The 26385-nt window shown below is 57.1% G+C and overlaps 11 protein-coding genes across 11 annotated transcripts; 4 read left to right on the top strand and 7 right to left on the bottom strand.

Moving 5' to 3' along the window:
* Positions 1–101: 101 nt before the first annotated feature.
* Positions 102–2140, bottom strand: CGCS363_v010960 (uncharacterized protein; the record flags this gene model as incomplete). Its single annotated transcript, XM_036642809.1, has 3 exons — positions 102–1711; positions 1772–1859; positions 1955–2140. The coding sequence occupies 3 exons, from the start codon at positions 2138–2140 to the stop codon at positions 102–104; spliced, it is 1884 nt and encodes a 627-aa protein (XP_036491338.1).
* A 2492-nt stretch (positions 2141–4632) lies between these two features.
* On the bottom strand, positions 4633–5188 carry hypC-0 (Monooxygenase hypC; the record flags this gene model as incomplete). Its single annotated transcript, XM_036642808.1, has 2 exons — positions 4633–5051; positions 5119–5188. The coding sequence occupies 2 exons, from the start codon at positions 5186–5188 to the stop codon at positions 4633–4635; spliced, it is 489 nt and encodes a 162-aa protein (XP_036492014.1).
* Positions 5189–5794: 606 nt separating this feature from the next.
* CGCS363_v010958 (putative N-acetyltransferase p20) lies at positions 5795–6496 on the bottom strand (the record flags this gene model as incomplete). The annotated part of the gene is made up of 1 exon (XM_036642807.1): positions 5795–6496. The coding sequence occupies one exon, from the start codon at positions 6494–6496 to the stop codon at positions 5795–5797; it is 702 nt and encodes a 233-aa protein (XP_036492015.1).
* A 625-nt stretch (positions 6497–7121) lies between these two features.
* Positions 7122–7419, top strand: CGCS363_v010957 (uncharacterized protein; the record flags this gene model as incomplete). The annotated part of the gene is made up of 2 exons (XM_036642806.1): positions 7122–7207; positions 7281–7419. The coding sequence occupies 2 exons, from the start codon at positions 7122–7124 to the stop codon at positions 7417–7419; spliced, it is 225 nt and encodes a 74-aa protein (XP_036492018.1).
* Positions 7420–7545: 126 nt separating this feature from the next.
* On the top strand, positions 7546–10096 carry bik5-0 (Bikaverin cluster transcription factor bik5; the record flags this gene model as incomplete). The annotated part of the gene is made up of 2 exons (XM_036642805.1): positions 7546–8535; positions 8591–10096. 2 exons carry the CDS (start codon positions 7546–7548, stop codon positions 10094–10096), a joined length of 2496 nt encoding a protein of 831 aa, XP_036492214.1.
* Positions 10097–11150: 1054 nt separating this feature from the next.
* On the bottom strand, positions 11151–11901 carry RPL20B (60S ribosomal protein L20-B; the record flags this gene model as incomplete). The annotated part of the gene is made up of 4 exons (XM_036642804.1): positions 11151–11309; positions 11371–11547; positions 11619–11803; positions 11868–11901. The coding sequence occupies 4 exons, from the start codon at positions 11899–11901 to the stop codon at positions 11151–11153; spliced, it is 555 nt and encodes a 184-aa protein (XP_036492016.1).
* Positions 11902–12914: 1013 nt separating this feature from the next.
* CGCS363_v010954 (Protein CSN12-like protein) lies at positions 12915–14791 on the top strand (the record flags this gene model as incomplete). The annotated part of the gene is made up of 5 exons (XM_036642803.1): positions 12915–13220; positions 13279–13568; positions 13616–13841; positions 13890–14414; positions 14708–14791. 5 exons carry the CDS (start codon positions 12915–12917, stop codon positions 14789–14791), a joined length of 1431 nt encoding a protein of 476 aa, XP_036492017.1.
* A 1951-nt stretch (positions 14792–16742) lies between these two features.
* Positions 16743–17792, bottom strand: CGCS363_v010953 (uncharacterized protein; the record flags this gene model as incomplete). The annotated part of the gene is made up of 4 exons (XM_036642802.1): positions 16743–16776; positions 16830–17058; positions 17112–17542; positions 17602–17792. 4 exons carry the CDS (start codon positions 17790–17792, stop codon positions 16743–16745), a joined length of 885 nt encoding a protein of 294 aa, XP_036492021.1.
* Positions 17793–19151: 1359 nt separating this feature from the next.
* abhd13 lies at positions 19152–20404 on the bottom strand (the record flags this gene model as incomplete). The annotated part of the gene is made up of 2 exons (XM_036642801.1): positions 19152–19849; positions 19924–20404. The coding sequence occupies 2 exons, from the start codon at positions 20402–20404 to the stop codon at positions 19152–19154; spliced, it is 1179 nt and encodes a 392-aa protein (XP_036491611.1).
* A 1414-nt stretch (positions 20405–21818) lies between these two features.
* On the top strand, positions 21819–23125 carry sds22 (Protein phosphatase 1 regulatory subunit SDS22; the record flags this gene model as incomplete). Its single annotated transcript, XM_036642800.1, has 3 exons — positions 21819–22104; positions 22171–23049; positions 23109–23125. The coding sequence occupies 3 exons, from the start codon at positions 21819–21821 to the stop codon at positions 23123–23125; spliced, it is 1182 nt and encodes a 393-aa protein (XP_036492019.1).
* A 493-nt stretch (positions 23126–23618) lies between these two features.
* XYR1 (NAD(P)H-dependent D-xylose reductase XYR1) lies at positions 23619–25128 on the bottom strand (the record flags this gene model as incomplete). Its single annotated transcript, XM_036642799.1, has 3 exons — positions 23619–23654; positions 23707–24497; positions 24984–25128. The coding sequence occupies 3 exons, from the start codon at positions 25126–25128 to the stop codon at positions 23619–23621; spliced, it is 972 nt and encodes a 323-aa protein (XP_036492020.1).
* Between the last annotated feature and the right edge of the window lie 1257 nt (positions 25129–26385).

Below are 26385 nucleotides of genomic sequence, written 5' to 3'. Positions count from 1 at the left end.
GTGAAGATTATTCATCATGATATCCCTTTATATGTCCACCCGAGCCCAATCCACCAAAATCGCTCAAGATTGCCCGCTCAAATCGATGCCCATGGTCCAAATCAATCCCATGCCTGCTTGGTACTGGGATATTGACGCCCGCCAACGCCAGAAATCGTGGGACTGGCTCCGCGCGGTTCCTTGTACCTCTTTCTATCATCTCTGAACTCACGGTCCCGAGGTTCCCAGGGAGGCTCGCCTCGCTCACGCATGCGATCTATGTCGGCGTGGCTGCTGGTGCGGCGCTGAGCCTCCGGACGCACAGGGTGCAGTCGCTCCCGCCGCCGGCGAGCTTCCCTGTCCTCGTCCCTCTCCCAGTCTACTACGCGCTCTCCTCTGTCGCGATCTCGATGTTCGTAGTCTCTGTCTCTCTCCCTGTCGCGTCTTCGATCCTTATCCCTGCCGCGCTCTCTGTCGCGGGCTCTTTGCTGCCTTTCCCTTTCTGCTCGCTCTCTCTCCTCCACCTCACGCCGCCGGTGACGCCGGCGCGCCTCTTCCTCAGATTCAGATTCTTCTGACTCATCCGGAGCGATGTCGGGCCAGCTGCGGTTCAGCTTCGACGTGGGAAGATGCTCACGGCTGCGACGGGAGGGTGGATCGCTCCGGCGACCTGAAGTGCTGCGCTGCCGATCCGGTGAACGGCCATTGGGGAGAATAGATGCCACTTTCTCGCTGATTTTCTCGACGATCGGGATGCTTCGACGGCGAGGGTCGTCTGCCCGTAGCTCCGAGCGATGCAGACGAGCCCCTGACGGTACTTGAACCGATGGTGGGGGAGGAGGCATGCGCCGGAAGCCTGGAGGTGGGGGTTCGTTGGAATGGTGCGTGTGAGGCCTGCGCTTGGATCTTGGGCTCCCTGGCTCCTCGGAATCGGAAGTCGAGGAGGACGAGTAGTGACGAGGTTGACTATGTCTTCGAGGCTGCATGGGTGGCCTATTTGGGTGGAGATGCTCCGAAGCGTACATGGGATCACCCGAGGGAGATGGGTAGTCGGAGAAGCTTCGGCGGCGGCGATCATCCGGTGAATTCTGATTCTGACCTCGGTACCGTTCTTGCTCGGGAGATCGGGCCGCTGGGATGTTCAGCCGGGACGGGGGATAACGTCCGCCATGACCCGGTACATGACTGTAGGCCACTGGCCGTGTCGGCGGGGGAAAGTACTCCGTCTGGGGGGCGCGCGGAGGTGGTGATGCCTTTGGATAGGGGTTTCGAACGTGCACGTAGGCGGCCTTGACCCTCGGCTCGTCCCTTTCCGGCGGCCAGTTTGAAGGTGGTGCGCCAGCGGCGGCGGCAGCGGCGGCGGGCTTCGGAGCGGTCGGGTCTGGATTGGGGGTCGCAGCTTTCCTCAACTTCTCGGCGCATTTCTTGTGCCACTCAGAAATCCCGTGGTCTGGCTGGGCGGGAAAGGCGTCGTCGGGCAGATCTTTAGGAAACGGTTCGTTCGTCACAGGATGCTTGAGATTCCAATTCTTGACTGCGTTTTGGATAAAGGGCACATGCTCTTCCGGGTCAAGTAAGATTTCGATTATCTCCCATCGCACAAAGCCGCGTTTCGTCAGTGCCGGTACGGAAGGGGCATCGAAGTCGTTTTCGGAGGGTTGCAGGGAGTGTTGGCACCCAGTGACCTGCCAGATGTAAGATATGGCGGGGTAGGGCATTTCGATGAAAAGGGCTGCGATGACGGCACGTCAGCATGGCAAGGTTGCACATGGTGATCCAAGGATATGCTTACCGTCATAATTGCCGCCAACCGCCTTGTAGAAGGCGGCAAGCTTTTGAGGAGTCAAGGCCTGAACATTTTTGTCGCCGATTTCTGCGATCTGTTGTTGGTGGGGTATGTCAGTTGTCGCCTGGAATTGCGAAGCCGGGTGGAGAGGCAAGGGCGGGCGGAAATGGGGAACACGATCAGACGTACAATGTGGTTCGCGATGGCGCGGAGAAGGGCGTCTAGAATCGGGGTTGGCGCCTTGTCCTGGTTGATCAAATAACCATAAAAGTTTGGAGGCTTTGAATCTGCAGGTTGTGGTTGTGGTTGGGGTGGAGGTTGAGGTTGAGCCTTTGGAGACTCTTTCGAGTCTGGCTCTGGGGTCGCCGTCGCCATCCGGGGCCGAACTCTACATCAACAGTGTGCCTTTGCGGGCAGGAAGGTCCCGGGGAAAAAACTGTGGAGATCGGATGGGCTGGGTTGGGTAGATATAACGGCCGTGGCTTGTGCTGGTCGATCTTGAGTCGGTAATAAGAGCGTTTGACGCGGCGGGCGACTTCAGGCGAGCAGCGTGGCGTTGTAGTATGCGTCTTGTCAAAGCAAGCTGCTGGATATATGGAGGGGAGGGGAGACTAGTGTCGACTGCGAAGGGAGTCGGAGGGTATCAACATGTACTAATAACCGAGAGCTAGATGGACTGTGCCTGGGATGCGGGCCGCCATAACATCGTCATACGAGACGGAGATGTAATGTAGGCAAGGTATGGTATGGCAGGCAGAAGCAGGCTGAGGCCAAGCAGCTGCAACGGTGAGTCAAGTAGGCGAGGTTGTGGTAGGCGCACGCAGCCGGCAATATGCGCATGCGCGAAGAGAGACGAAAGACGTTGGCGCGCGTGGGAGTGCGTATTTGTGAGTGTGTGTGGATGCGATGGATGATTCCAGTCCGGAGGGTGTGAGAGCGAAGCGACGGCGGACGACTCGAGGGAGGAGGGCTGTTTTGGTTGATTTGAGCTGGGCGGCGCGCGGGTGAGAGCTGATGATGTAACTAAAGTACTCGGACTGCAACTCCAGGTGGACAGGGTACCTGCACCGGCAGCTTTTACCTTGGGTTTACCGCAGGAGTGGTGAGGGTGAAGACGGGACGGTTGAGCACGCGTGGATGGAGGTTGGAGGGGTCAAGTCGCAAGCTACCTACTTAGCACCTTGGGTATGGACTATGGACCTGCACTGGAAGGAACCCTCGGTCAGAGCAGCACATCGTCAGGCAGAGACGGGAGACCAAGAACAGACGCAGACAGCGGAGGGGCTGGACATGGGTACCGCAGTACAAGGGACATGGGGCATGGGACATGGGTAGGGCAGCAGCAGGCAGTCAGGCTGGACAGGGCAGTGGCAGGTAAGAATAGCGATCAAACAGGGAAAACGTTTGGCTCTTGGGCTGACACGTGCACCCTGGCATGGCACAGCTTCCCTTTCCTTCTCTTCTTCCCTGGTCGTGGACCTCGACACAGAGAAAAAAAATAAATGGGGTCATCAGATATCCGGCCGCTGAGACGCGATGCGATGCGATGCGCTGCGCTCTGCCTTCCACTTGGGGCACGGTACCTTTCACTTTTGGGTGTACCTACCTTACTGCTTATTCTCGACCCTCACTCAACGTCTTTAGGCTTCCTCCGCTTTCCCACATCCAGCTTCCATTCGTCTGACTTCCACCGGTTCATGTGCATTCTCGAATCACACTGCCGTACGGCCCCCATCTCACACGCTGCAAACGACTCGGGCTCCCCGGCGCCTTCATTCATGTTGGGTTGGAACGGTGGGCATCCACACGGAATTGGTGTTGACGAGTTCCTCATTAAACATGACTTCGACACGAGATAGGGCAAGGCAAATTCAAGGCAGCTAATGGCCCATGGCCCATACTAAGGTATCTCGCCAAGTGCAACTTTGGCGGACCAGCGATGCCCGTCGAAGACGATGGATGCCCAGCCCAGCCGGGCCCCCGGGATCCAGCCTGGAAGTCTGCCCAGGTGAGCCCTCTTCGCTGGAGTCCGTCTGGAGACGGCCTGCCGCGATGTGCCTTGTTGCGGGGGCTGGCACCCGCTCAGCCGCCGCCGGACTCACAAACCGCCAAAGATGTGCCTCCCACGGCCCACGGCCACCAACACCACACGCCGCCAGCCACATCCCCAGAGCTGGGCGACCGGTAAACTCTGCCCATCCCGTTGCCAACTCTGAACTCTGTCCCCGCCATCCCATCCGCCCTTCACCACGCGGCCGAAAGAACCGGTTCAGCCACTACGGATACCTACCATGAAGGGTGTCCCAACACACTCAACCCAAGACAGCGTCACCATGTCTTTGCACCACCAACCGCTTCAGCACAGATCGCACTGCACTGCACTGCACCTGGCAACCGGATGCTGCTCCGCGGTACGGCGCCTTGACTGTCGTGACATTAAACTTGCCAGTACCACCCCGCGATCCCGTCTCGTCTCAATCGTTGCGTTGCGCCATGCGTGTATGATGTAGTCGCAGCCAAGGTTTTGGGACTCCCGAATCTAGCGGTGAGCAGGTGAGCAGGAACCCGTCACAACCAGACTTACGAACGAGGCTTGCAAGGTCCCGGTGCTGTGCATTGCGCCTGTTGCTATCTATGTATGTACTGACTCTACCAAGATTCAACCCTTATGGTACTTTGAAACCACACCAAGATGACCACCCTGAAAATGCATGGGCCGCCGCCCACCAACAAACCCAACCGCCTGTTCGGCACCTTTTCCAGAACTATCTATATCTTACATGAATCTGCTCCGTCCCAAAGTCTCCAACCCCTGTCGATACGCGACGATCGATATTCTGCGAGAATCCCATGCTCTCAACCCTTCCTCAAGGGAAGGCCGTATACCAGAGCCCAACGGCGGCACCGGCAATTGAGAAGAAGCTCCTGACAACGTTGAGCGTCTGCCACCTCACGAGCAGCTCTCTGGTCTCGGACCATCCCAGCGCCACCACGCCCTGCGCACCCGCCAGGAGCCTCTCGTTGGTCGGCCCCATGAAGGCGAACGTGTACGGCACGATTCCAAGACCGAGTGCCCCGGCAACGACGAATGGCTTCCACGCGAGGCCGTGCCGGTAGCGGTCGTAGGCCGAATACGCCAGCGACAGAAAGGTGAGGCCCGCGACTTTTGGGCCTATGGACATGCCGCGGTAGAATAGGTTTTGCCACAGCTTCAGTGCATGGATCGGCTCTGCGCTGGCCTCGAGAGCCGCCGCGACGCTGAAGATGGACAACGACTGCCCCGCGCCTGTGCTAAGAGTTTAGCGACTGCGAGTGACACGAAGAAACCCCCCGGAGGCGTGAGAAGAGCTTACCTGCCCACCAAGCGCATCCGAGGATGCCTGTCGCAGTGACGATGTTGTTAGTCAAGCCTAGTTGCGACATGCTGATCTAGAGGGCTGTGTGTAGCTACACGTGTGTGTCACTGATTGCCGAGTGTCTGAGTCGAGTTTGTCTCACTGCGCTTGTCGTGATGCTGCTACACAATCGACGATATGGTCTTGGCGTACAGAAACCTTTTTTCGATAATTTGCTTCAAAATCTATCTAGGTTTCGGGACGATAGCCGTATTCGTTATATACCAAGTCGTTATGTGGACACAACGGCGCCTACAGCCGCCGACTCTCGATCGGGAGAATCACGGACGAGCAAAAATGTCCGAGGTCACAGTGGTGGTGTCCTCCCGTCCCGCTGCCGCCCGCCAGCCCGGACGACCCCTGCTTGCCAATGGGGTTCTCGAGGCCTGACCACGCGGTGATCTGACTTCCACCATCTCCCGGGATTCCTCGCAGTCGGTTACCGGCCGGTCGTCTGAATCCCGGGGTCGATTGTGCCGATGACGAAAGACACTGGTGCGCGTTAATTCGGACAACTCATTGTCCAAAGGTTGAGATTGCGTCCCAAGTTGAGACGGCGGTCCATCCCCGCCTGCCTCATTCAACGTCATATAATTAGCATAGGAGCATCGCCTCGCCCCGGCTATTGTCTTGGCTATTGCCTGGGCCGCCTGATGCCGTATCCGATGAGGACGACCTCCGTCTGCTTCTCTTCGTCCACCTCCTTCCACACCTTGAACTTTTCAAACCCCAACTTCGTGAGTATCTTCTGGCTGGCAGGGTTATCCGTCGCCGTCACAGCCGTGAGTATCTCCTCAACGCCCCCTTCCACCTCCCCCGCGCGCCCCGAGACGGCCTTCTCGCCTTCCACGGAGGCCCTCTCGACCGCGATCTCGCACTCGGAGCGGGGCAGAGACCACCAGGCGCCGAGGAAGGCCTGCACGAACTCGGTCGCGTACCCGCTGCCCCAGTAGTCCTTCTGCAGCATGTACCCGATCTCGGGCCAGCCCAGCTCGCCGCCGCTGGGCTTCTTGCAGCCGCCGATGCCGATCCACCGGCCCGTCGCCCGCAGGCAGATGGAGACGTCGTAGTTGTCGGCGTCGTGGGGCGGCAGGTTCTGCGCCAGCCGCGCCCGCGTCTCGTTCAGGTCCGCGTCCACGCGCCCGACCGCCGAGAACCTCATCACCTCGGGCTGCGTCCGCAGCGTGTGCAGGGCTTGCAGGTCGTCCGCGGAGACGGGCCTCAGGATGAGCCGCTCGGTGACGACGGGCTGTCGTAAGGCGTGTGGCGGCAGGGGCCGTGTTGGCAGGGTCGTCTTGACCGTTTTGAAGTCTAGCGGTTCTGGGCTGATATCCATGATGACTGGCGTTTTTTATATATATGTGTACAGTCTTGGCGTCGATGTGATTTCTCTGATGTCTTGGTCGCGCGTCTATTTCCAAGCGATGTGACCTGACTGCAAAAGCATGCAAATCCAGGCTTGGCTGAACTCTCTTGGAACTTCCCTCTTTTTGTATTTAAAGTACAGATTATATTGTAAAATCGAGATTGACTCATACCGTCGGCCAGTTTCCTTTACAGCAGCAGCAAAGCGACGAGAGCTTCGGCTTTATCGCGCTTTACACTAGCGCATGAAACGGGGGTGTCAAGCTCCGCAGTATGACTAGGACCGCTGGTGCTGACGACCATCTCTCCCCCTCCTGTCATTGATTGATTGACCTTCCCTCTTTCCCCCGTCCCGGAGGCTCAGCTCTCTGCTCACCAGCAACCCGGCCGGCATCCTTCCTGGCACACACTCACACAAACCAACTGCATCCCCGGGGACCAGCAACGAGACAAAATACGGCCCTTGGCAAGACATCCTTGGGCAGGGTTTGGACCCCCCGGCTCCCGAGTAAAGAACCTTTAAGCTTTCCCCGACCGGCCCCAAAGTGGGGATCACGGCCGTGCCTTTTTAGTGTAAGGAATTTTGTCGTTGCTGAATGCAGATCGAACCCCCATTCTTTCAGGCACAGCAGCCCTTCGTTTCCACGCCCTCCCTCCCCTTCTCAGCACCGCCAAGCGAAAAGTAAGACAACGACGACAAGACTTTTGTTTTTTCCTTCTTCGTCAGCAAACCCAGGATTGACATATGTCCACAGCAGTTGTTCAACCTCTTCTCGACAGCTCGGCGTGTATCGTACCCAGTCTCGCCATCCTCAATGCCTTGGGCCGACATCAGCTGGGCTCACCTGCACCCATCTCACTCACTCACTACGACCTGAACTTGACCTATCCTGACTAGCGAGCGACACATCACATACGTCAGCACTCGACTTCCCATGTGAGATTACACACACGTCTCACTCACATTATCACACATTACGTATCAAAACACACACAATACAACACACACTCCCTCGAACAATGACACCGCCGGCATCAGGCGCGGCCTCGCGCCAGCACCAGCAGGAACCGAGCGGCAAACAACCCTTAAGCTGCGCAAACTGCCGCCACCGCAAGATCAAGTGCGACAAGGTCCAGCCCCGGTGCACGCAGTGCGAGCGCTCCGACCTGGACTGCGTCTTCCCCTCGCGCAAGCGCAACCGGAAGCCGCGCCAGGGCCGCCAGAGCGAGCTGCTCAACCGCATCACCCGCCTCGAGAGCATCGTCTCCAAGGTCGACTCGGGCAACCTCGACGCCGCCGCCAAGGATGCCGCCATGGCGGCGGTCGCGGCCGCGGCGCAGGTGCAAGCCGGCCGCGGGCGGAGCAGCAGTTCAGCGGGAGCCGGGGGCGGGGGCGGTGAGTCGGATGAGCCGTCGCCTGCCGCCCCGGGTTGGGACCATCCCGCGCCGCCGGCGAACCTGATGAGCGCCGAGTTCTGGGACAACCTGTGCCAGGAGGTCGAGGGCATGAGGCAGGCGCTGGATCAGCCCTCCGACGGGGACGAGTCGTCTGAGGACGAGGCGCCGATGACGAGCCCGGAGAGCTCTGCGAACAAGGGCCTGACGCCGCCGGCGTTGTCGGGGTTGATTCTGAGCAGCACGGTAGCGTCTCCCGGCGGAGAGGAGATGAAGCACCCGCCGCGCGAGCAGATTTTGTACATGTGCAGGATCTTCTTTGAGAACGTGGACCCGGCGTTCAAAGTGCTGCACCGGCCGACGACGTGTGTTGAGATGGAGGCGTTTGCTAACGCACCAAACAAACGGATCGACGACGCCACGGAGGCGTTGTTCTTTTCCATGTACTTTGGGGCCATCACGAGTTTGTCAAATCAGGCATGCGTGAAGAACCTGGGCGAGGAGAGGAGCGTCCTTGCCCAACGGTACAGGGAGGGCGTGGAGAGGGCGCTGATCAAGGCGGACTATCTCAACAGCACCGAGATCAAGACCCTCCAAGCCCTCACAAACTACGTCGTAAGTTTCAACTCACCTTTCTTGACACAATTCGGGGTTACTAACGCGCAAGCAGTGCTTCCTCCGCACCCACAACGCAAGCAGGGCATCATGGGCCCTGATCCCCCTCGTAGTCCGCCTCGCGCAAGCCCTCCACCTCCATCGCGACGGCGTCTCCCCTCCCATCCCGCCGTTCGAGGCCGAGATGCGCCGCCGGCTGTGGTGGATGATTGTCGTGCTCGACATCCGCGCCGCCGAGGACCGCGGCACGGACGCCGCCATCCCGCGGCAGTCGTACAACACGCGGCTCCCGTACAACCTCAACGACGACGACTTCGGCCCGTCCACGACGACGCCGCTCGAGGACCGGACGGGCCCGACGGAGATGACGTTCTGCCTCTGCACGTCCATGAGCTCGGGCATCTTCGGCAACCTCCGGCCGCGGCACCCGCAGCTCGCGCTCGACAACGACGGGACGCCCGAGCCGACGACCTCGGAGGACGAGATCATGGCGCACGCGCAGCGGTTGGAGGCGCTCTTCGGGACGGCGCCGCAGAAGTCGTCGTCCGCGGAAGACGGGAGCGGCGGCGAGAAGGACGCGACGCACCTGCCGGCGAACCACGCGGCGGTGACGGTGCGCATCATCATCCTCAAGATGTGGCTGTCGGCGCAGTACCCGTTCACGCCGCGGGCGGCGGTGGCGGCGGCGAAACCGCGCGTGGCGCGGGAGACGATGCTGCGGACGGCGGTGAACACGATCGAGCTGGTCGAGTTCAGCACGAGCACGTACCGCGAGCGGTTCGGGTGGTGGATCGATAGTTATGTGCAGTGGCACCCGCTGGCGGTCGCGCTGGCGGAGCTGTGCGTGCAGACGCGGGGGGAGCTGGTGGAGCGGGCGTGGAAGGTCGTCGACAGGAACTTCTCGGAGATGGGGGCGCGGATCGCGGACACGCGGCGGGGGACGCTGTGGAAGCCGCTGAAGAAGTTGTTGAGGAAGGCGCGGGCGGCGAGGGCGGAGGCTCTGATGGGTGATTTGAAGATTGGTGGAAGTGGTGGGGGTAGTGCACGGGCTGCTTCGACGACGACGACGACTCCGGCTGCTACATCGGCTGTGGCAGCAGCTGCGCACACGGGGGCCAAGCAAGATGAAGAGGAGGACGAAGACGACGACGGCGACGGCGATGTTGATGTCGATGACGAAGAAGAAGAAGATGGGGATGGCGATGTCGACGTTGACGTTGGGGTTGGGGCAGAACCACGTCAACAAATGCCGCCACCACCGATGCCACCACCAGGCGCAGTGCCTCCGGTCCTGGCACCCATGGGTGTTGGTGTTGGTCTTGGAGCCGGCATTCCTCTTGCGCCGATGATAGTCGATCCACCGCCCAACCCAGCCGTGCCGCCGCCGCCGGCGGCGCCGGAGGATATGGCCATGTTCGGTAACACGCCGCTCTGGGGCCATCCGCAGGATCTGATCAACCATTTCGGATTGCAGATGGACGCTGGGGACTTTTCGTGGGATTGGAGTACATGGAGCGAATTCGTGGACGAGGCGAATACGGAAAGGTCGCCTGGGGATTGATAGATTGCGGAGGGAACTGTACGATATGATGTGTTACGCCTATCAGTCTTTAGAAAAGGGAGCAAGATCCCAGGTTCAACTTTCAGCATGTTTGGGTGTGGATTGTGATTCGATGTGGGATGCCGAGATGACCTGAACGTGAGGGGAAGATTTCGGCTGGAAATGTTCGCTTTTGATCACCGTTGTCTACGCTGACAGTTTGACGAACGATACTGCCAAGTATCAGCTTTTCGCTGAGGTGCTAGAGTACGGCTGGCCAAGCAACTACGTCACAAACCTCGACTTATACTGATGACGAACCCTTCACCGGGACGTTACAGTGTCACCGTAGACGTCCTTACATCATGCATTCCAAGGTCTTGGCTCTCAAATATACACTCTTCCACGGTCGTTATTGTCCCTACAAGACCTGCCAGAGCCTAATCAGCAGGGCGTCGCAGGGTCAGGAGCGTCTCTCTCGTGAGTACCGTCAAGTAGTCAGAAAGAATGCTCTGTCCCGCGACATATAGGTCGATCTCTACGTTGCCGATAAGGCCAAGGATACGCTGGAGGAGTGCAGTGATACTCGAAGCCGTGATAAGTCCCAATTTCATCCGTGGAATCGACGCGGGCTGCCGCGATGATGCAAACGCTGATGTTTACTGGAGTCACACTTGCTTGATACTGAAGGTCTTGGCTCACGAACTTGAATTGACACGGCTCGGCCGAGCAGGCATCTTGCCCGTGCTTCCTAGGAAACACGAAGCCGACCTGCTGACCGAGCCAGACTACCAGAGGCATTATCTCATAATCAAAAAGGTCATGATTCACAAGCTTCGTACTCAGGTATCGTCATTCGCCGGGTCTATCAGGACTTTTTTGGTCATTTCCCACTTGTTTTGGCCATGCTCGAAAATTGATTCTTGCGATTCTTCATTCCATTTTGTGTGGCCCCCTGCCTTCAGTAAAGCAAATGTGATAGTTCCATGAGACCTAGTGAACACCTGCCAGTAGTAGTAGTAGCCCGCCCCTCCATTTGTCGAAAACCAGAGAAACAACGCCCCGCACAGTGAATTTATGCGAAAGTGGTAGGGCGCTTCGCGGAGAAGATCTTCTGGTTGGGGATCTTGGGGACGCGGTGGGGGAGGGGGAAGGTAAGGCCCTTGGTGAGGAGCTGCTTGATGTAGGGGCGCTTGACATCGTCGGCCTTCTCGAGCTCGACGACCTTGAGGATCTGTATGGGACTGCGTTAGTGGGACCGGTCGAATCGCAGAAAGTGAGGGCACGTGACGTACGTGGATGGACCTGAAGCGGGCACGGTGGCGGGCGGCCATGTCGGAGTAGAGAGCCTCGACGGCATCGGTGCGGGACATCTCACGGTACTCCTTGTACATGTTGTGGGTGCCGGAGCGAGAGTCGTAGCGGATCCAGATACCGAAGTTCTTGACCTTGAGGGGGTGCTTCTCCTGGATCTGTGAGTTGGGGGGATTGCGTTAGTTCGTTGTCGTCTGGGCTGTTGATCCTGATTCTCGAGACGACGTACCTCCTTGACGCTGACGATCTCACCGGTGGCCTTCTTGACCTTCTTCAGGCCGCGCAAGAAGTACCAGTAACGGGACTTCGCAACCGTGGTGTTGGGGGCGAAGATGGTCATGCGGTACAGGGCGGGAGTCGGGTTGGACTCGGTGGGCAAGTGGCGCCCGATGACCTCGTATTCCGTGAGACGACCTGGAGCGGAAATCTGTTAGCTGCGTGCCGTCCCGGTGTCAAAAAAGTTCCTCTGCGCCAAGACCAAGATTCGTTTGCGTTTGCGTTGACCGATGCATGGTGTAGTTGCTGTAGGAAGAGCGTAGAGAATGTGTCGACTGCAACTGCTGTGCAGAGATTGCACGTCAAAGGCCGTTGGAGCGTAGATTGTTGTCTGATCCCCAGTGTGTCGAATTGGAGGAAGCCCGCCACGTCAAGGTAAATTTGTTCCGGGGCGAGAGGTGCCGTGAACTCCTTCTCCAAGGTAAGGCAGCAACTCATCGGAAAGACAATTGCACTCCTCCATCGCCCCAGTGCTATCGTCGTAGTTGAAGTCCATCACGAGCGTCGAAAAGTTTGTCGTCGGTTCGCAAATTTCGTTCAGGTCGCGCATTCGCGTCCAAGTCTCGCGCGGGGAGGGGAGGATTCAGAAAATGTTGTGCTTACCCATCTGCTCGACTGTTAGACAAATATTCCTTCCGTGCCTTGTGGCGATTGGGGACTTACTTTGAATTGCTGGCCGATGGTCGAATATCCGATATCGTGGTGGTTGCTGCAGGGTCAGTTCCGATTCAAAGGGAAAGGAAAAAAAGAGAATTTGTGCCTTGAGAAATGTTGTGTGCCAACTCGACCTAAGCGCGGCCAAGCCTTGTGGGGTAAGGGCTGTGGCTGGTGCGACCGGTCTGTCTCCACTTGCGCTTGCCTCCGCTCTGCTGGGTGTGGCTGCGCCCGAGAAATTTGACGACGGTGGATGCCTGGATTTGATGGCACGAACTTTCCCGGCTTGACGACAGACGTTGTTCAGGGTCCCGCTGATGGTGTCGCCTCTTGGCCAATCACAGCGCGGCTTGAACTCGTCCACAGAGAACGGGCATCGCAGAGGAGACGACGCACCCTGGACGGATCACAGAGGGCCACTCACTGCTAAAGACTGAGTACACTCCCGCCTGGGCCCAGCACCTCGCTAGGGACCTTAGTTGATCGGCCCAGAGAGCATTGATTCGCCGCCTGTCCTCCCAACGTCCATCTCAACACCCCGGTCTCACCTCTCTGAGAACTCACCGTCAGAGTGGCTGCACCTACATCCAACACAATGGAGGGCCATTTCGAAGAATTTCGCAACGCCTACAAGGCCAGGTCGGGATACTCACTCGCACAAACACTCCAGCCTTTCAGTCCGGTCAACAAGCCAGACAAGCTACGCTCCATCTGGCTGAGCACAAACAGCCAAGATGTCAAGAACGACGTCAAGTACATGCTGCTCGGGCGATCGTCTGGATCTCGGAAATTCAAGCTTGACTACGAGGAGACAAACGGCTGGGTTGAAGTGTATTCAGCATACTGGAAGGCTATTGGCGAGATTCTCAAGGTAGAGGGCGACTCCAGCGCTGGAGGTAGGGTGAGCTCCCGTGATACATGTCTTTGCTGCATGGGGAAATGACTAACACCGACCTCAGTCATCATCGTGGACCAAGGTCTATGAGGCATGGAAGGAGCTTACCACCGCCCTCATCCGTGGCTATACGAACTATGGATTCGAGGCGTGGACGATACCGTGTCTCTACACCGCCGGCAAGCACTTGCGACTTTTTGCCATTAGCTCAGACGAGGAACGTAACAACACCGATGCGAACGCCAACGCGATGGAGCTTGGCGACGACTTTGACCCTGATTTGGAGAAGCAGAAACAGCTGCGTGATTGTGAACAGCAACTGAAGCGCATTTTCACGCTGTGCCTAAGTGACAGGTCGGTGGTATGAACTCTTTGGAGATGTCTCGACTGACAGTTCTCAGAGCGCCCCTTGAAGACTCAAGGAAATGGGCCATCTACTACATCATCAACCTCCTCTTCAAGACTTATTTCAAGCTCAACTCTGCCAGTCTTAGCAGGACTATTCTGAAAGCTTTGTCAACAAATCGCGGAGACATGCCTCCTCTGGAGGCTTTCCCCAAGTCCCAACGGGTGACGTTCAAGTTCTATGAAGGTGTTTTGTTCTTCTTGGAGGAGAACTACGTCGAAGTAAGGAAGCTATGATGCAGTCCTTAAATCACTGCTGACAACATCCAGGCTGAGAAGCACCTGACCGAGGCTTGGTCCCTGTGTCATAAAGACGCCAAGAGCAACCAAGAGCAAGTCATTACAAACCGTCCTAGCCCAGCACAACCGCTAACTTCAAGCAGGAGGATTCTCACCTACCTCATCCCATGCCACCTCCTCACAACGCACACACTCCCAAGCAGCAGACTTCTCGAGCCCTTCCCCCGCCTGCAGAAGCTCTTCCTGCCGCTCTCTAACTGCATTCGCAAAGGCGACCTCCGCAACTTCGATCTAGCCCTGCAAGAAGGAGAAGAGGAATTCGTCCGCCGCCGCATCTACCTGACCCTCGAGCGCGGCCGCGATATTGCCCTACGCAACCTACTTCGCAAAGTCTTCATCGCCGGTGGCTTCGAGGAGGCCAAGGAGCCCGGCGCCGCTCAGCTTCGCCGCACCAGAGTCCCTGTCGCTGAGTTCGCGGCCGCCATCAGCCTCGGCAGTCAAGAGACTGTGGACCCAGACGAGGTCGAGTGCCTGCTGGCCAACATGATTTACAAGGTATGTTGCGTCATCATTCTTTTGTATCCTGCACCGCGTGCATCTAGTGATGGCAGCCTGCCTGTACACGTCGCTTTTCGGTGAGCCAGTCGGGCGAAAAGAGTTCTGCAAATTCCTCATGCGTCTATCCCGCGCCGTTTTATACTCACCGTCACCCGTCGTCTGCCTGCTAGGCAGCATTATCATGTTGGTGACGGTGAGTGCCCAAGGCAGCAAACCTTCACAATCACACCCAATTTCTATTGGCCATCGGCATGCCGCCTCATTTCCAGGTCCACTAACACCGAATGCAGAATCTCATGAAAGGCTACATTGCGCGAGAGCGCGGCATCGTCGTCCTGTCCAAGAACGGTGCTTTCCCCGGCACAGGGGTATAGTCTGCATATGAGTAGTGGGTGTGTGTGGGTGGTGTCGGTGGTGTAGTGGGATGAACAGAGACTACAGACGAGGTGCATCGGACTCTACCGGCCGAAGGAAAGGGAGACACATACATGACCATAGGCCTTATCTCTCTTAAAGCAGCGATGCTGTTTTTCCCCACCCTTTTGTGGTGTTTGTACCCCTTCCAATCCAGAAAGGCCGCCTCGGCGTGGTGGAAACAGCCTCAGCGGCGCAGTCATGCATATAGGTCATGCATGTTAGATCCCTTGTGGTGGAGGGAGGCAGACCTGTGAATACTCATCAAAAGTCTATCTGGACTCCGTTTTCTCGGTCGGCAACACTGACGCAAATCCTGCGGTTCGCCCGACTGTGACTCTGTTCTCTCTCATGTTTGCATGATGAGTCGTGATCGCGACACTCGCTTCCATCATACGGGCACTTTTCCCACCAGGCCCCATGTCCCCTCTTCCCCGGAGCGACATCGCCCTCCCCGTCACTCAGACACGAACCCCGCCCGCCGTGAACTTTCCAGCCCGTGAACATGGTTCGCAATCACGTACGTTATACTTCAAACCATCCAGCTAGCCCGAACCAAACCTCCCGACACAAGGGTGATCCTATAGCTCGTTTCGTATCCGACCAAAAACCCAACGGAACCGTCTCCCCGAATACTTGTCACAACAGAAAATTCAACCACTCGGCGTAATGCACATCCTCTCCGCCGTGACTAACGTCTCACCAAAAGTCCAACCGAGCCAAGTATGTTTAAAGTGCTTGCATCCGTTAGCGGCCGGTCACCCAAAGTGGGGCCGGTCCCCTTCCGTGACACTGACTATCACATCCCCCCCAGAAAGCGTGGTGTGTATGGTGGTAGTATCAGACATATGACTCACACGCGAGTCTAGGTGGATTTCATAAAATACGCCGACTGTGGCAGCCTTCTAGCAGAAACGCGGCGGACGCTAGGAAAGTGGTGCGGCAGGCCAGGAACCGGGGGTGGGTGTGTCTGGTTCCCCGAAGGACTGACCAGGGCGAGATAGTCAGGGGGGTATGTGGGCGTGGGCGGGTTGGCGTTGGTTCGTCTTCGTTTAGAGAATGGAGGGCCTCTGCCTTGGGCATTCACGGTCGTTCACGGGAGGGGTATGGGGGCCGGAACCGAGGTTTTGGGTCGGCCTGTTTCGATGTTTGCAATTGCCGAGAAAAGGGGGCTGAGACCGAGACCATGGCATAGAGTGTAATTTTGACTTGAATGGCTTTTGGGAATAGCTTCAAATTCAGGATTAAATCGTGGATACGCAGAGTACTTCAATATAGCAAATACAGTCAGTCACATCAACTCCTGTTTGATTACGACGTAAAGCGAGTGTGAAGAATGGTAATTTTACAAGTAATTCGTTCTCGCAGAAAACGCAATCTGACTTTCTCTCTTTCGCCTTTCTTTTCGCTCTAATCATGACAGAGAACCTCGCGCCCGGCTCTTTCAAAATTCAGCCACGTATGAGGGCCGTCTGCCGGGATCTCAACATAACCACCAACGCTACCCCAATAATGTGTGTTCCCAGAGTCTCTTCTTCTATGAGAGGGTCCTCGACCTCTGGAGAGACGGTAATGATAATTGTACAGGGGTTTCTCGTGAGAATGCAAATCCAAATAAAAGGCATGGCGACAAATGAGAAGGATGGAAAGAAATACATGTCCGTCCAGCAACGCCGTGACCGATCCCTTCCTTTCGGGATTTCAAACGCCACTTTTGTTTATGTTGTTTTGCTGTTTGTTCAAATCAAAAAGCTTCATCGACCCATGCGAAACAGAAAGGAAAAAAGATATGAAGACAAGATTGCGTGAGAACGTGAAGTCATTAGGTATGAGGCGGGTATTGGTAAACCTTGGATGAGGTGAGGATGAGATAAAAGTTGGGAAGATGAGATGAGATGGTTAGAATGTGATCTAGCGGCCGCTGCGCGGGGTGCGAGGTGTGTTCCTGGTTGGAATGTTAACGAAAGCAAAGTTTAAACATCGATCAGGACAACTCACGCAGTCGAGATGTCATCAACGTGGTTGCACAGCGCTACGAAGAGGTCGAAGAACAGCTGGGTGCCTCCGTTGTACATCTCCAGCTGCATCGTGCCGCTCCGCTTGAAAGTGCTACGGCTGCGGATGATCAGAGCGAGGTAGTGGGCTCGCAGCTTGGAGTCGCTGTCGGGTGTGTGGGCGTAGGCGTATCTGGCCGATGAGAGAATGGTGCTGCATTGGATGCCGGATTCTGCGGCGGTGGTTAGTATTGACATCTCCAAGACCACGTTAGAAAGTACTCACGAAGACCTTGCTTTCTCAGAGAAACACGCTTCAGCTCCTCAAGCCCGTACTTCTCAGCAGCACAGTAAATAACGGTATCCTTGAGCAAGTCACCGTCGACACCGTGATGATAGACAGTCGACTCGATGCCCTTGCCGTCCTCAGAAAGCTGCTCAATCTCCCACGAGTTGCGTCTCTTGTTGTGCACCAGGCGCGGGTAGTAGTCGCCCTTGTAGAGATATTCCAGAACTGACGAGAAGATCTCGGGTTCTTCGTCGGGCAGAGCTATGCGTCTGGCGGGGGCTGAGGAGGACGAGGGTGAGCCGTCGATGAAGTTGCCTCCTCTAAGGGCGGCCTGGAAGAAGGGGGATGCGCAGAGGACGTCTTCGTGGGCAGCGAAGAGACGCTGTTCGGTGCCGACGACGAGTGTCACGATCGCGGAGGTAAGGTTGCTGTTAAGACGTTGAGTCAGTAGGCTGTGAAAAGAGCGTGAATCGCTGCCGATACTTACTTGCTCATTTCGGTGTCATGGGTGCTTGATGAAGTGGCCGTGTTGGGCCGTCTGGTCGCACGGGAGTCGCGGCGTTTGGAAACGCCGCTGGTCTTGCTGAATGATGAAGTCGACTTGTTCGACTTGTGGCCCTTGGAGAAACTGCTCCTGTGGCTTTGCGAGGGGGGCTGTTCATAGCGTCTGGCGAACATTGTGCTGGTGAATGACCGACCGGTCGGGGTTGCCGAGCGATAATGGTAGGTGTTGAAATAAATGTAGGGGAAATCAAAAAAATCAAAAGCGATCGTTAAAAAGAGAGAATGATTCAAAAGATGGGTGAAAAATGGTTGTCGTGATTGATTGACTTGAGAGAGATTGCTGACCTACCTAAGGCGCCCGTGAGAGAGAGAAGAGAGAGACGAGAATTTTTGGGTAGAAACGGGGCTCACGAATCTATATATACAGCCCGATAACATCCCAGCACGGTCCCCTACATCTCTCCTCCGAGGCCTTGCTGCTTTTTGCGAGGACTGAGGCGACTGGTGATGGGGGAGGTCATTGGACGCGTTTCCCACCCCTGCACCGCGACTGTGGCTCCTGCACTCCTCACGTAGGAAATGCGGTATCACATGACCAGACTCAGGGGGGTTTTGCGTGCGCCGGGCTGGCTGCCTCCAGTTTTCATGCCGGATATGGGCACTGGCGGGCAGTGCGAACCGGGCGGATGCTAGCAGCAAGCCATTCCGCAGGGATGAGATGGTGCAACTGCACACCAAGCGAGTCAGAGAGCCCGGTTTGGCACAGCGTGCCAATCTTAGGTGGTTGGGGTCCTGGACTCCGGCGACGAGGTAGCTTCCCAGCGCCTTGCGTGCGCAGGAGTACCTCTGGACGCGAGCACAGGACTGCCGACGCCGTGAAGATGCTCGACGAAGCTGCCTGGAAAGATCCACGTTAAGGCAGCGAGAGAGTGTCAGTGCTCTGCCATCCTATCACCAAGCTGGAAGAAGAAACGTATGCTTTGCCCCTGCCTGAATTGTGTTACACGGAAGGCAAATTCGTCGTCTATCAGATGCCGAGACGATTCTCCCCTTTTACGGGTCAATTCGACTTCAAAGTTTTCTTCCAGAAGACACAAAACGGGCCATTCATTTCTCCTTCGTCACTAGGAGTCGAGGTTGAGAGAGTTTTGGGTACGGAACCGTGCGCGGCACATGGGTCTGAACCTTGAAGCTGTGACGAACCTTTGCACGCCATAGGCCGGGCTCGATCTTTGCCAGCGGACGTGATCCGGCATTCCGGAAGATGTCGACGCAAATTGATATGCCCCTGACTATCCGTATCACGAATTCACGACAATTCTCTTCAAAATCTCTACGCCGGGAGATTCGGGAACGTTCCCAGCTTCGAGACACCCGGGAGGAGTCAAGAGACAGGCGAAATCCGAAATCATGGTAAGATATCGAGGGTCTTGCCCACTTTCAATGACACATGGTCCCGTTGTGATCATCAATACCGCGATGTTGTCACAACGTCTGTTGTGCCTAGTACTTCACTTGGTGTCATGTTCGCAATTAGATTTTAGCCGCGACCTGCTCAATGGCGTCGGCGACTGCTTGACGACCCTCCAGTCTGATGACGGCATCGTTGTGGAAAGCACCACGAACCGTCTTTTTCTCGACCGGTAGCCCGAACTCCTCGCAGCGCCGGACCAGCCTCGCGCCGTGGTCCGCCGGCACTAGCTCATCCCTCCCAGCTTCCACTATAGTGACATGAGGCTTGTCCTGGCCCGAACTGACCTGATGATTCTTGGCAATCCCCGCGATGTTGGTCAAGCTATCCAGATGGTTGCGCAAGAACGGCCACAGGTGACGATACGGCACCCATTTCTGGGGGTACAGCTCACCCAACATGTCCCGTACGGATGTGAACGGTGTCTCCAGGATCAACGACCTTAGCCGCAACGTGGGCGGGAACCCTTCCCACGCTGCGAGGTTCGTGGCTACCCCGGAGCCGATGCTCTGACCCCAGATCACCAGCTCTAGTGGCTGCTGCCTGTGCCCGACGTTATCCTCGTGCATCTGCCCAATCCATCGCAGAGCCGCTTGCGCATCCAGGTTGATGCCCTTCTCAGAGGGGCGGCCTCTCGACCTCCAGTAACCGCGGTAGCTCAGGCACACCATTGTATATCGAGCGGGCCGCTTGCTGCGCTGCAGCGTCCGCAGGACCCATGATAGGTCCGGCAGTCGTGGGGGAATGGACGATGCGTTTCCTAATCGCAATCGTGGTGAGCCTATGATGCTTGTTGCTAACTGCCCGCAGAGGACAGCAGGGGATGGGGCGGACCCTGAAAGTAGAGGACGTAGATGGACGGCACGGCGAGGGGCTCCGTGGGCGACGTGGTCTTCTCGTCGCCAGTGGATGTCACCGAGGCCACGCATAGTGCCAGATCCGTCCCATCGACGGCCTGGACCCTTTTCTCCTCCCAGCGCACGCCCCAGCACTGTTTGTCGTAGTCCTCGATCCGCTCGCGGCGCGCAGTGGGCGGCAGTCCTGGCATGTAAATGATCTTATTCTGGAAGACAACCATCATAAAACACTTCCACGTCCATAAGGCGAGCAGAAGACCGGTGAAGTACAGAGGGGGCAAGAGGAACGCATCATGCAATTGCCTCTTCTGGGTGGTGACGCCGAGGCGCGACAGCGGCGGCAGCGGCAGACTACCCGTCAGAGACGTGGCTCGCCATGGTGAGGTGACGAGAGGTGCGTGCGGACGACGAGTACGGCGCAGGAGATGCCCAATCGAGGAGGGGCGGATGGCATGCATCACAACCGTTTGCGAGACATGGAGGCGTGTGTCGGGCCGTGGTGTGGTGATGGTTGTGTCGCCGGACCCTGAGAATGGAAGGATGGAAGATCGTTCTGAGTGCAGCGCGGCGGCAGAAAGTTGCGGCAGCAGTTCAATTGGGGCCGGGTAATTCGCAAATCAGGGTCCGTCGTGGACTGAGGGTCATGACATGGCGCGCATGTGTTCAAAGACGACTGGACTCGTCCAATGTGGTCGGCATGCAGCCCGTTCCGTCCAGAGACAATGGGCGAGACAATGCGGGCAGCAACGAAGGCGGCTCGAGGTATGAGGTCCGCAGGATTCCAGCCCGATTTGAGGTAGATGGACAAGATGCTTTCGTCGACTGTACCGTCTTTTTTTTTTCAAGGTTTACAGGGGAACACTTTATCCTGCCTGGTCAAGGGGATGGGAAAGTGCCAAAACCCGACATGATGGCGAGTTGAGACAGCGCTGAACCACTGTGACGGCACCCACCGTCTTTCGTTACAGGGACCATTCGAGCGACAATGGGCTTCCATTGAATGCTCCCAGCAGCATGGAAGGTGGCTGCATCTCTATGTCCCTCTCTGATGGCCGGGTGACCTGCCCAACCCCGCAGTGCCCGCCGTCGCCTGAAGACGCTTCCATTCAAATGACAAACCGCTAATGATACATACCTACCTGCCTGCGAATAGGTAATAGGTAGTAAGGTACTGCTGGGCTCCCTTCCGCGGCGTGATTCTCGCAGGACGAGACCCATTGGGACGTCATACTCTAGCGCCAAACGTCCCTCGTGGATCTGGAACCATTCCGCCAACCAGCGATCCCCAAACCTTGCCAGTGTTCTGGGCTGTCTCTTCGGAAGGTCCCTGGTGCTGGTGGCCTGTGACGCTGCGCCAGTCCCACCAGCCATCCCATCCCCGTCCAGTCACTTATCACCTCACAATCTGCGGGCAGTTTACAGTGCGTTCACTCAGTCACTCGCAGTTGTACCACCACATGCATGTGTTGTTCCCCTCTCCAGGCCCGCGGGCATAATACATAAATCAGACAGACCCAGGACCCGGCTGACAGTCAAACTGACGCCAGATCAAGATTTCCCATCCTTATCCCAGCATGCGACACGGAATCCTGATTCTGCACGTCCTGTCAACAACATAACCCCTCCATCTCGAACGACTTCCCGACCTCCATATTTCCTCAACCCCCCCTTCTACCAACCGAACTCCCGTCTCCAACCCCCGCTTAAACCGCCGCGACTGCGCTGAGAAATCATCATCACCGCTAATCCTTTATTTTTCCCCGCCATTTTCGAAAACCGACCAACTTCGAGACCCGCACAGGAGCGACGCTGAAAACTACACAACCACCAATTCTACAACCCATTCGCGACGAGACGAGCGCAATCTACACCATGCCCGGCTCCGTCGACCCCAAAACCCCCACTGAGCACTCGCCGAGGCATTCGCCGCGCATCGAGCTCCCGGAGGAGGAGGAGGGCTCCCCGCGTCACGATGGCCAGGCCAGCCCTGGTATGAGGAATAGCAAAGGATGGGATGGCAAGCTCAGGGTACAGCGGACCGCCGTCCTCGCGAACCCAGAGGTGCTCTCAGACCCGGAGTCTGACGACGAGAACGTGGTGCCGGGCGAGGAACTCCCCGCAGATGAAGGCAAGTTTGCTGATGCCCTCACTCCTCCGTGTGGAGCCGCAAAAAAAAAGTCGTGAGAAATGTTCAACAGGCTAACCCATTATCCCCCTCCCACAGACCTCCTCGACGGCGAAGATCTAGACACTGACGAGCTCATCGTCTCCCACGCCCGCGTCGCCTCCATCCCAGCCCTCCGCCTCGAGCGCTTCACAAAAGTAGTCCGCCTGTGCCTCCGCCAGAACAGCATCCAGGACATCGACGGCCTCTCCGCCCTCGCCCCGACGCTCGAGGACCTCGATTTCTACGACAACCTCATCTCCCACATCCGCGGCCTCGAGGACCTCACCAACCTCACCAGCCTCGACCTCAGCTTCAACAAGATCAAGCACATCAAGCGCGTCAACCACCTCACCAAGCTCAAGGAGCTTTTCCTCGTTGCCAACAAGGTCGGCACCATCGAGAACCTCGACGGCCTCGTCAACCTCACCAGCCTCGAGCTCGGCTCAAACCGCATCCGCGTCCTCCAGAACCTCGACTCCCTCAAGAACCTCGAGGAGCTCTGGGTCGCAAAGAACAAAATCACAGAGCTCACCGGCCTCGGCGGCCTGCCCAATCTCAGGCTCCTCAGCATCCAGTCCAACCGCATCCGCGACCTCTCGCCTCTCAAGGACGTGCCCAGCCTTGAGGAGCTGTACATCTCCCACAACGCCCTCACCTCCCTCGAGGGCATTGAGCAGAACGAGAAGCTGCGCGTGCTCGACATCTCCAACAACGCCGTCGCAAGCGTCAAGGGCCTCAAGCCGCTCAAGAACCTTGAGGAGTTCTGGGCCAGCTACAACCAGATCTCCGACTTTAACGAGGTCGAGAAGGAGCTGAAGGACAAGGAGCACCTGACGACGGTCTACTTCGAGGGCAACCCGTTGCAACTAAGAGGCCCGGCTGTGTACCGAAACAAAGTCCGTCTGGCGCTGCCCCAATTATCCCAGATCGACGCAAGTAAGTGTGCAATCACAGGTTGAGTGGTCGACACCAAGATTGCTAACCAACTTTCGCAGCCTTTGTCCGAACATAGCGGCCTGGTTCACTCTGTAGCATGAATTTACGAGGCCGGCATGGCGTTACAACGGCGTTTGATTAGATCCTTGGGGCGGTCGGGCAGATGAGCATATCGGGATCTTTCTTCTTCACTCGAGATACCTCTTTACCGAGCGCTCTCTCTTGACCATTATGTTTGCTGAGCATGGGAGGGAGCATTTTCAAGGACGGGCGGGCGGCTATTCTGACATTGGCGAAAACACGCTGCAGCATGCTGTACAAGCGGGAGCAACAGACTGTCTTGGTCACGGCTTTGGTTGTATTGTAACGGCAGATCACAGTCATGCCGAAGGGAGACGGCTATCTAGATACAATCGACGCACAGTGCGTGGTTCGACCAACACCCGATATGGTTCCCTTGCACACCGCCAGTTGTGGACTACTAACATGCCACTTTGATAGGCAGGTGCTGATAATATTGCAGGTACGTATTATTATTTTGGATCGACAATGCATCATATGCAGACCACTTAACCGAAGATCCAGAGCTTCTCAGTGGGGAAGTACTACTAAGTGTTAATTTTGCCTTGAACTGAGGAAACACCCAGGGAAGCTTACGTTTGCGGGCTGGTTGAAGCGAGTCTTGCGGTCCAGGCTGCTGATCTTGTCAATCTCGGACTGCTCGAGGTCGAAGCTGGTGCAGTCGAGGTTCTGGGCGAGGATCTCCTTGCGGCTGGTCTTGGGAATGACAGCAAGGCCGCGCTGGGTGGCCCAGCGGAGGAGGACCTGAGAGTTGGTCTTGCCGTGCTTCTTGGCAATCTCAGAGACGGTGGGCTCCTCGAACAGAGGAACGAAGTCGGTGGCGTGCTCCATGTTGAACTCCTTGAAGGAGGCAGGGCCGAAGGAAGAGTAGGCGGTAACGGCGATACCCTCGTTGGCAGCCAGCTTGATGAGGTCGGGCTGGACGAGGTAGGGGTGGTGCTCGATCTGGAGGGTGGCAGGGGGGATCTTGGCGTAGCGGAGGAGGTCGTAGAGGAGCTGTCCCTGGAAGTTGGAGACACCGATGCTCTTGGAGAGGCCGCTGGCAACGAGGCTCTCCATGGCAGTCCAGGTCTCCTGGATGGAGGCCTTGGAGGGGCGGATCTCGGACTTGCCGTCGTAGTGCCAGCCGGGAGGGTATCTGACGGAGGGGTCGACGTACTCGAGGGCGACGGGGAAGTGGATGAGGTAGAGGTCGAAGTAGTCGATGCCCCAGTCGGCAAGCTGCTTGCGGACGATGGGCTCTACGCGGTCGCCATCGTGGAAGGTGTTCCAGAGCTTGGAGACGAGGAAGAGCTCCTCGCGCTTGACGATGCCCTCCTTGATGGCGCGGGCAACACCCTGGCCGCACTCGACTTCGTTGCCATAGTCTAGAGAAGAAGCGCCGTTAGGATCACGTTTGTGTACACGCTTGGATTCGGATGCGTGTGATGTAGGCCCGAAATTTGGTTCATGTGATTGATGTCGGGGAAGACGGGGGCGAGCCCCGAGTGTAAGTGAGTGTTGACAGGGGAGGGGTATGAATTAGGCTGGGGTGCAGGGATGTTGCGGAGAGCTTTCCGGCGGAATTGCACTGATGGGAACATCGGCCTCTGCAGAAATGCGCACCGATCATTTTTGGTGGGGTGAAGGAGGGGTAACTCAGGCTTCCAGAAATCATAGAGGGGATCAAGCAGACCACCACCACCACCACGGGCGACTGACTGCGAGCAACGTGTTTTCGACACGCTTTCTTGCCCTTAGGCCTTCTCCCGCGATCGTACCATTTCTGGCTGCGTCGTCGTGGCGGCGATTGAACGCTTGTTCCCCTCCCTGTGTCCTGGATCGCAACGAAGAGACTGGTGTTGTTTACTTACCACAGGCGCCGTCGAAGAGACGGTAACCGGCCTTGATGGCCTCGTAGACGGTGTCGGCGGCGATAGCGTTGTCGACCTTCCACAGACCGAAGCCCACCTGGGGCATCTCAAAGCCGCTGTTAAGCTTGATGTTGGGGACAGCCATTGTGACGTCTGGTTGTCGTTCTGATTGGGAGAAAGGAAGATGGTGCCAGAAGGAGAATGGGGGTATCAAGAGGCACACGAAAAGACTTGGGAGAGAGGAGGAGAGAGAAGGGCAGCACTTGGGATGGAGAGGAGGCAAAGCAAGTAGTATTTATAACAGGTACACACATACGTCAGGTGCCTTGGGTCTGTGGTTGCCAGGCAGATTGACCAGACGGACACGAGGCAAGACTGGTCTGGCTCGGATTGTAGGTACGGCAGAGCATGGTAGCTATAGATACACCTCCCTCTGCTATCCCCTGCATCGACAACTCGTGCCTTTCCCCAACCAGTCTCCAGATTCAAACAGCCTATGGTTCCGTCACCGTACAGCACTGGCGGCTCATTAAACGCATGAGAGGCTGGCGGCGGGGGAAGGCACCGATAGGAAAAAGTCGACACACAGATGGTTTGCCCCCAGGCCGAGCCAACCAGCCAGGGGTGGCCGCTGGAGAGAGGGCTCAGGCGGCTGCCAGACCCGGTCCGCGACGCGGCGATACTTTGGGGAAGCGATTGGCATGGATAAATATCAACAGGCAAAGATAATGCACCGGACCTTTAGCAGAGGCGGCCAGCTCGGAGTGGAGAGAGACGTGAGATGACTGAGATGGGGTGGCCGCTGCACAGCGCAACGCGCCCATTTGTGCGTTTAAATCAGCCTGAGCCCTTGAGGGGACCGTGAAGAAGACCCGAATTTGGGGTAAATTTGGAGTTCAAGCTTCCCGTCGCCTCGTTGTCGCTGGAACCCTGTGAAGTTTCGCGGGAAGCCAAGAGGAAGCAACGGTAACCCAAACTCGCATGGTTGTCATTCAACTCTGATGCTGGCGGCTTTGGTGGGCTGCCACTGGCTGTCCAACACCACCGTACTCTTGCCGCGAAGGGTCTTGTGCACCCCCTCCAAGCGCGATGCAGACCTGTCAATTCAAAGTTGGCTTGTCAATCAAGGCCGTGGGAAACACCGCGTGGAGTAGTCGCTTTTGCACAGGGCTTTCCGTGAGACATTGATGCCTGTATCATCTGTCGCGGAGTGTCCTTGATCGAAGTTGCCTCATATTTTCCAACGGTACCCGCTCTGCTGGTCTGGCCTTCCAGAGGTGCTGTCTCTGTCAATCGCTGTTTCTCTCCAGGCCCCGCTGGAAAGGTGCTTTTGTGGAGAATGATTTCGCCGAGACCCGATTAAATGGCATTTAGCCTAAATACCACCCGGCGCGGCTAATTG

This window comes from Colletotrichum siamense, assembly GCF_013390195.1.
Source record: "Colletotrichum siamense strain Cg363 chromosome Unknown KSG_Cg363_contig07, whole genome shotgun sequence".
Classification (NCBI taxonomy): Eukaryota; Fungi; Ascomycota; class Sordariomycetes; order Glomerellales; family Glomerellaceae; genus Colletotrichum; species Colletotrichum siamense.
Note: the sequence above shows the minus strand (reverse complement) of the source record. Positions and strands in the feature narration are given on the sequence as shown.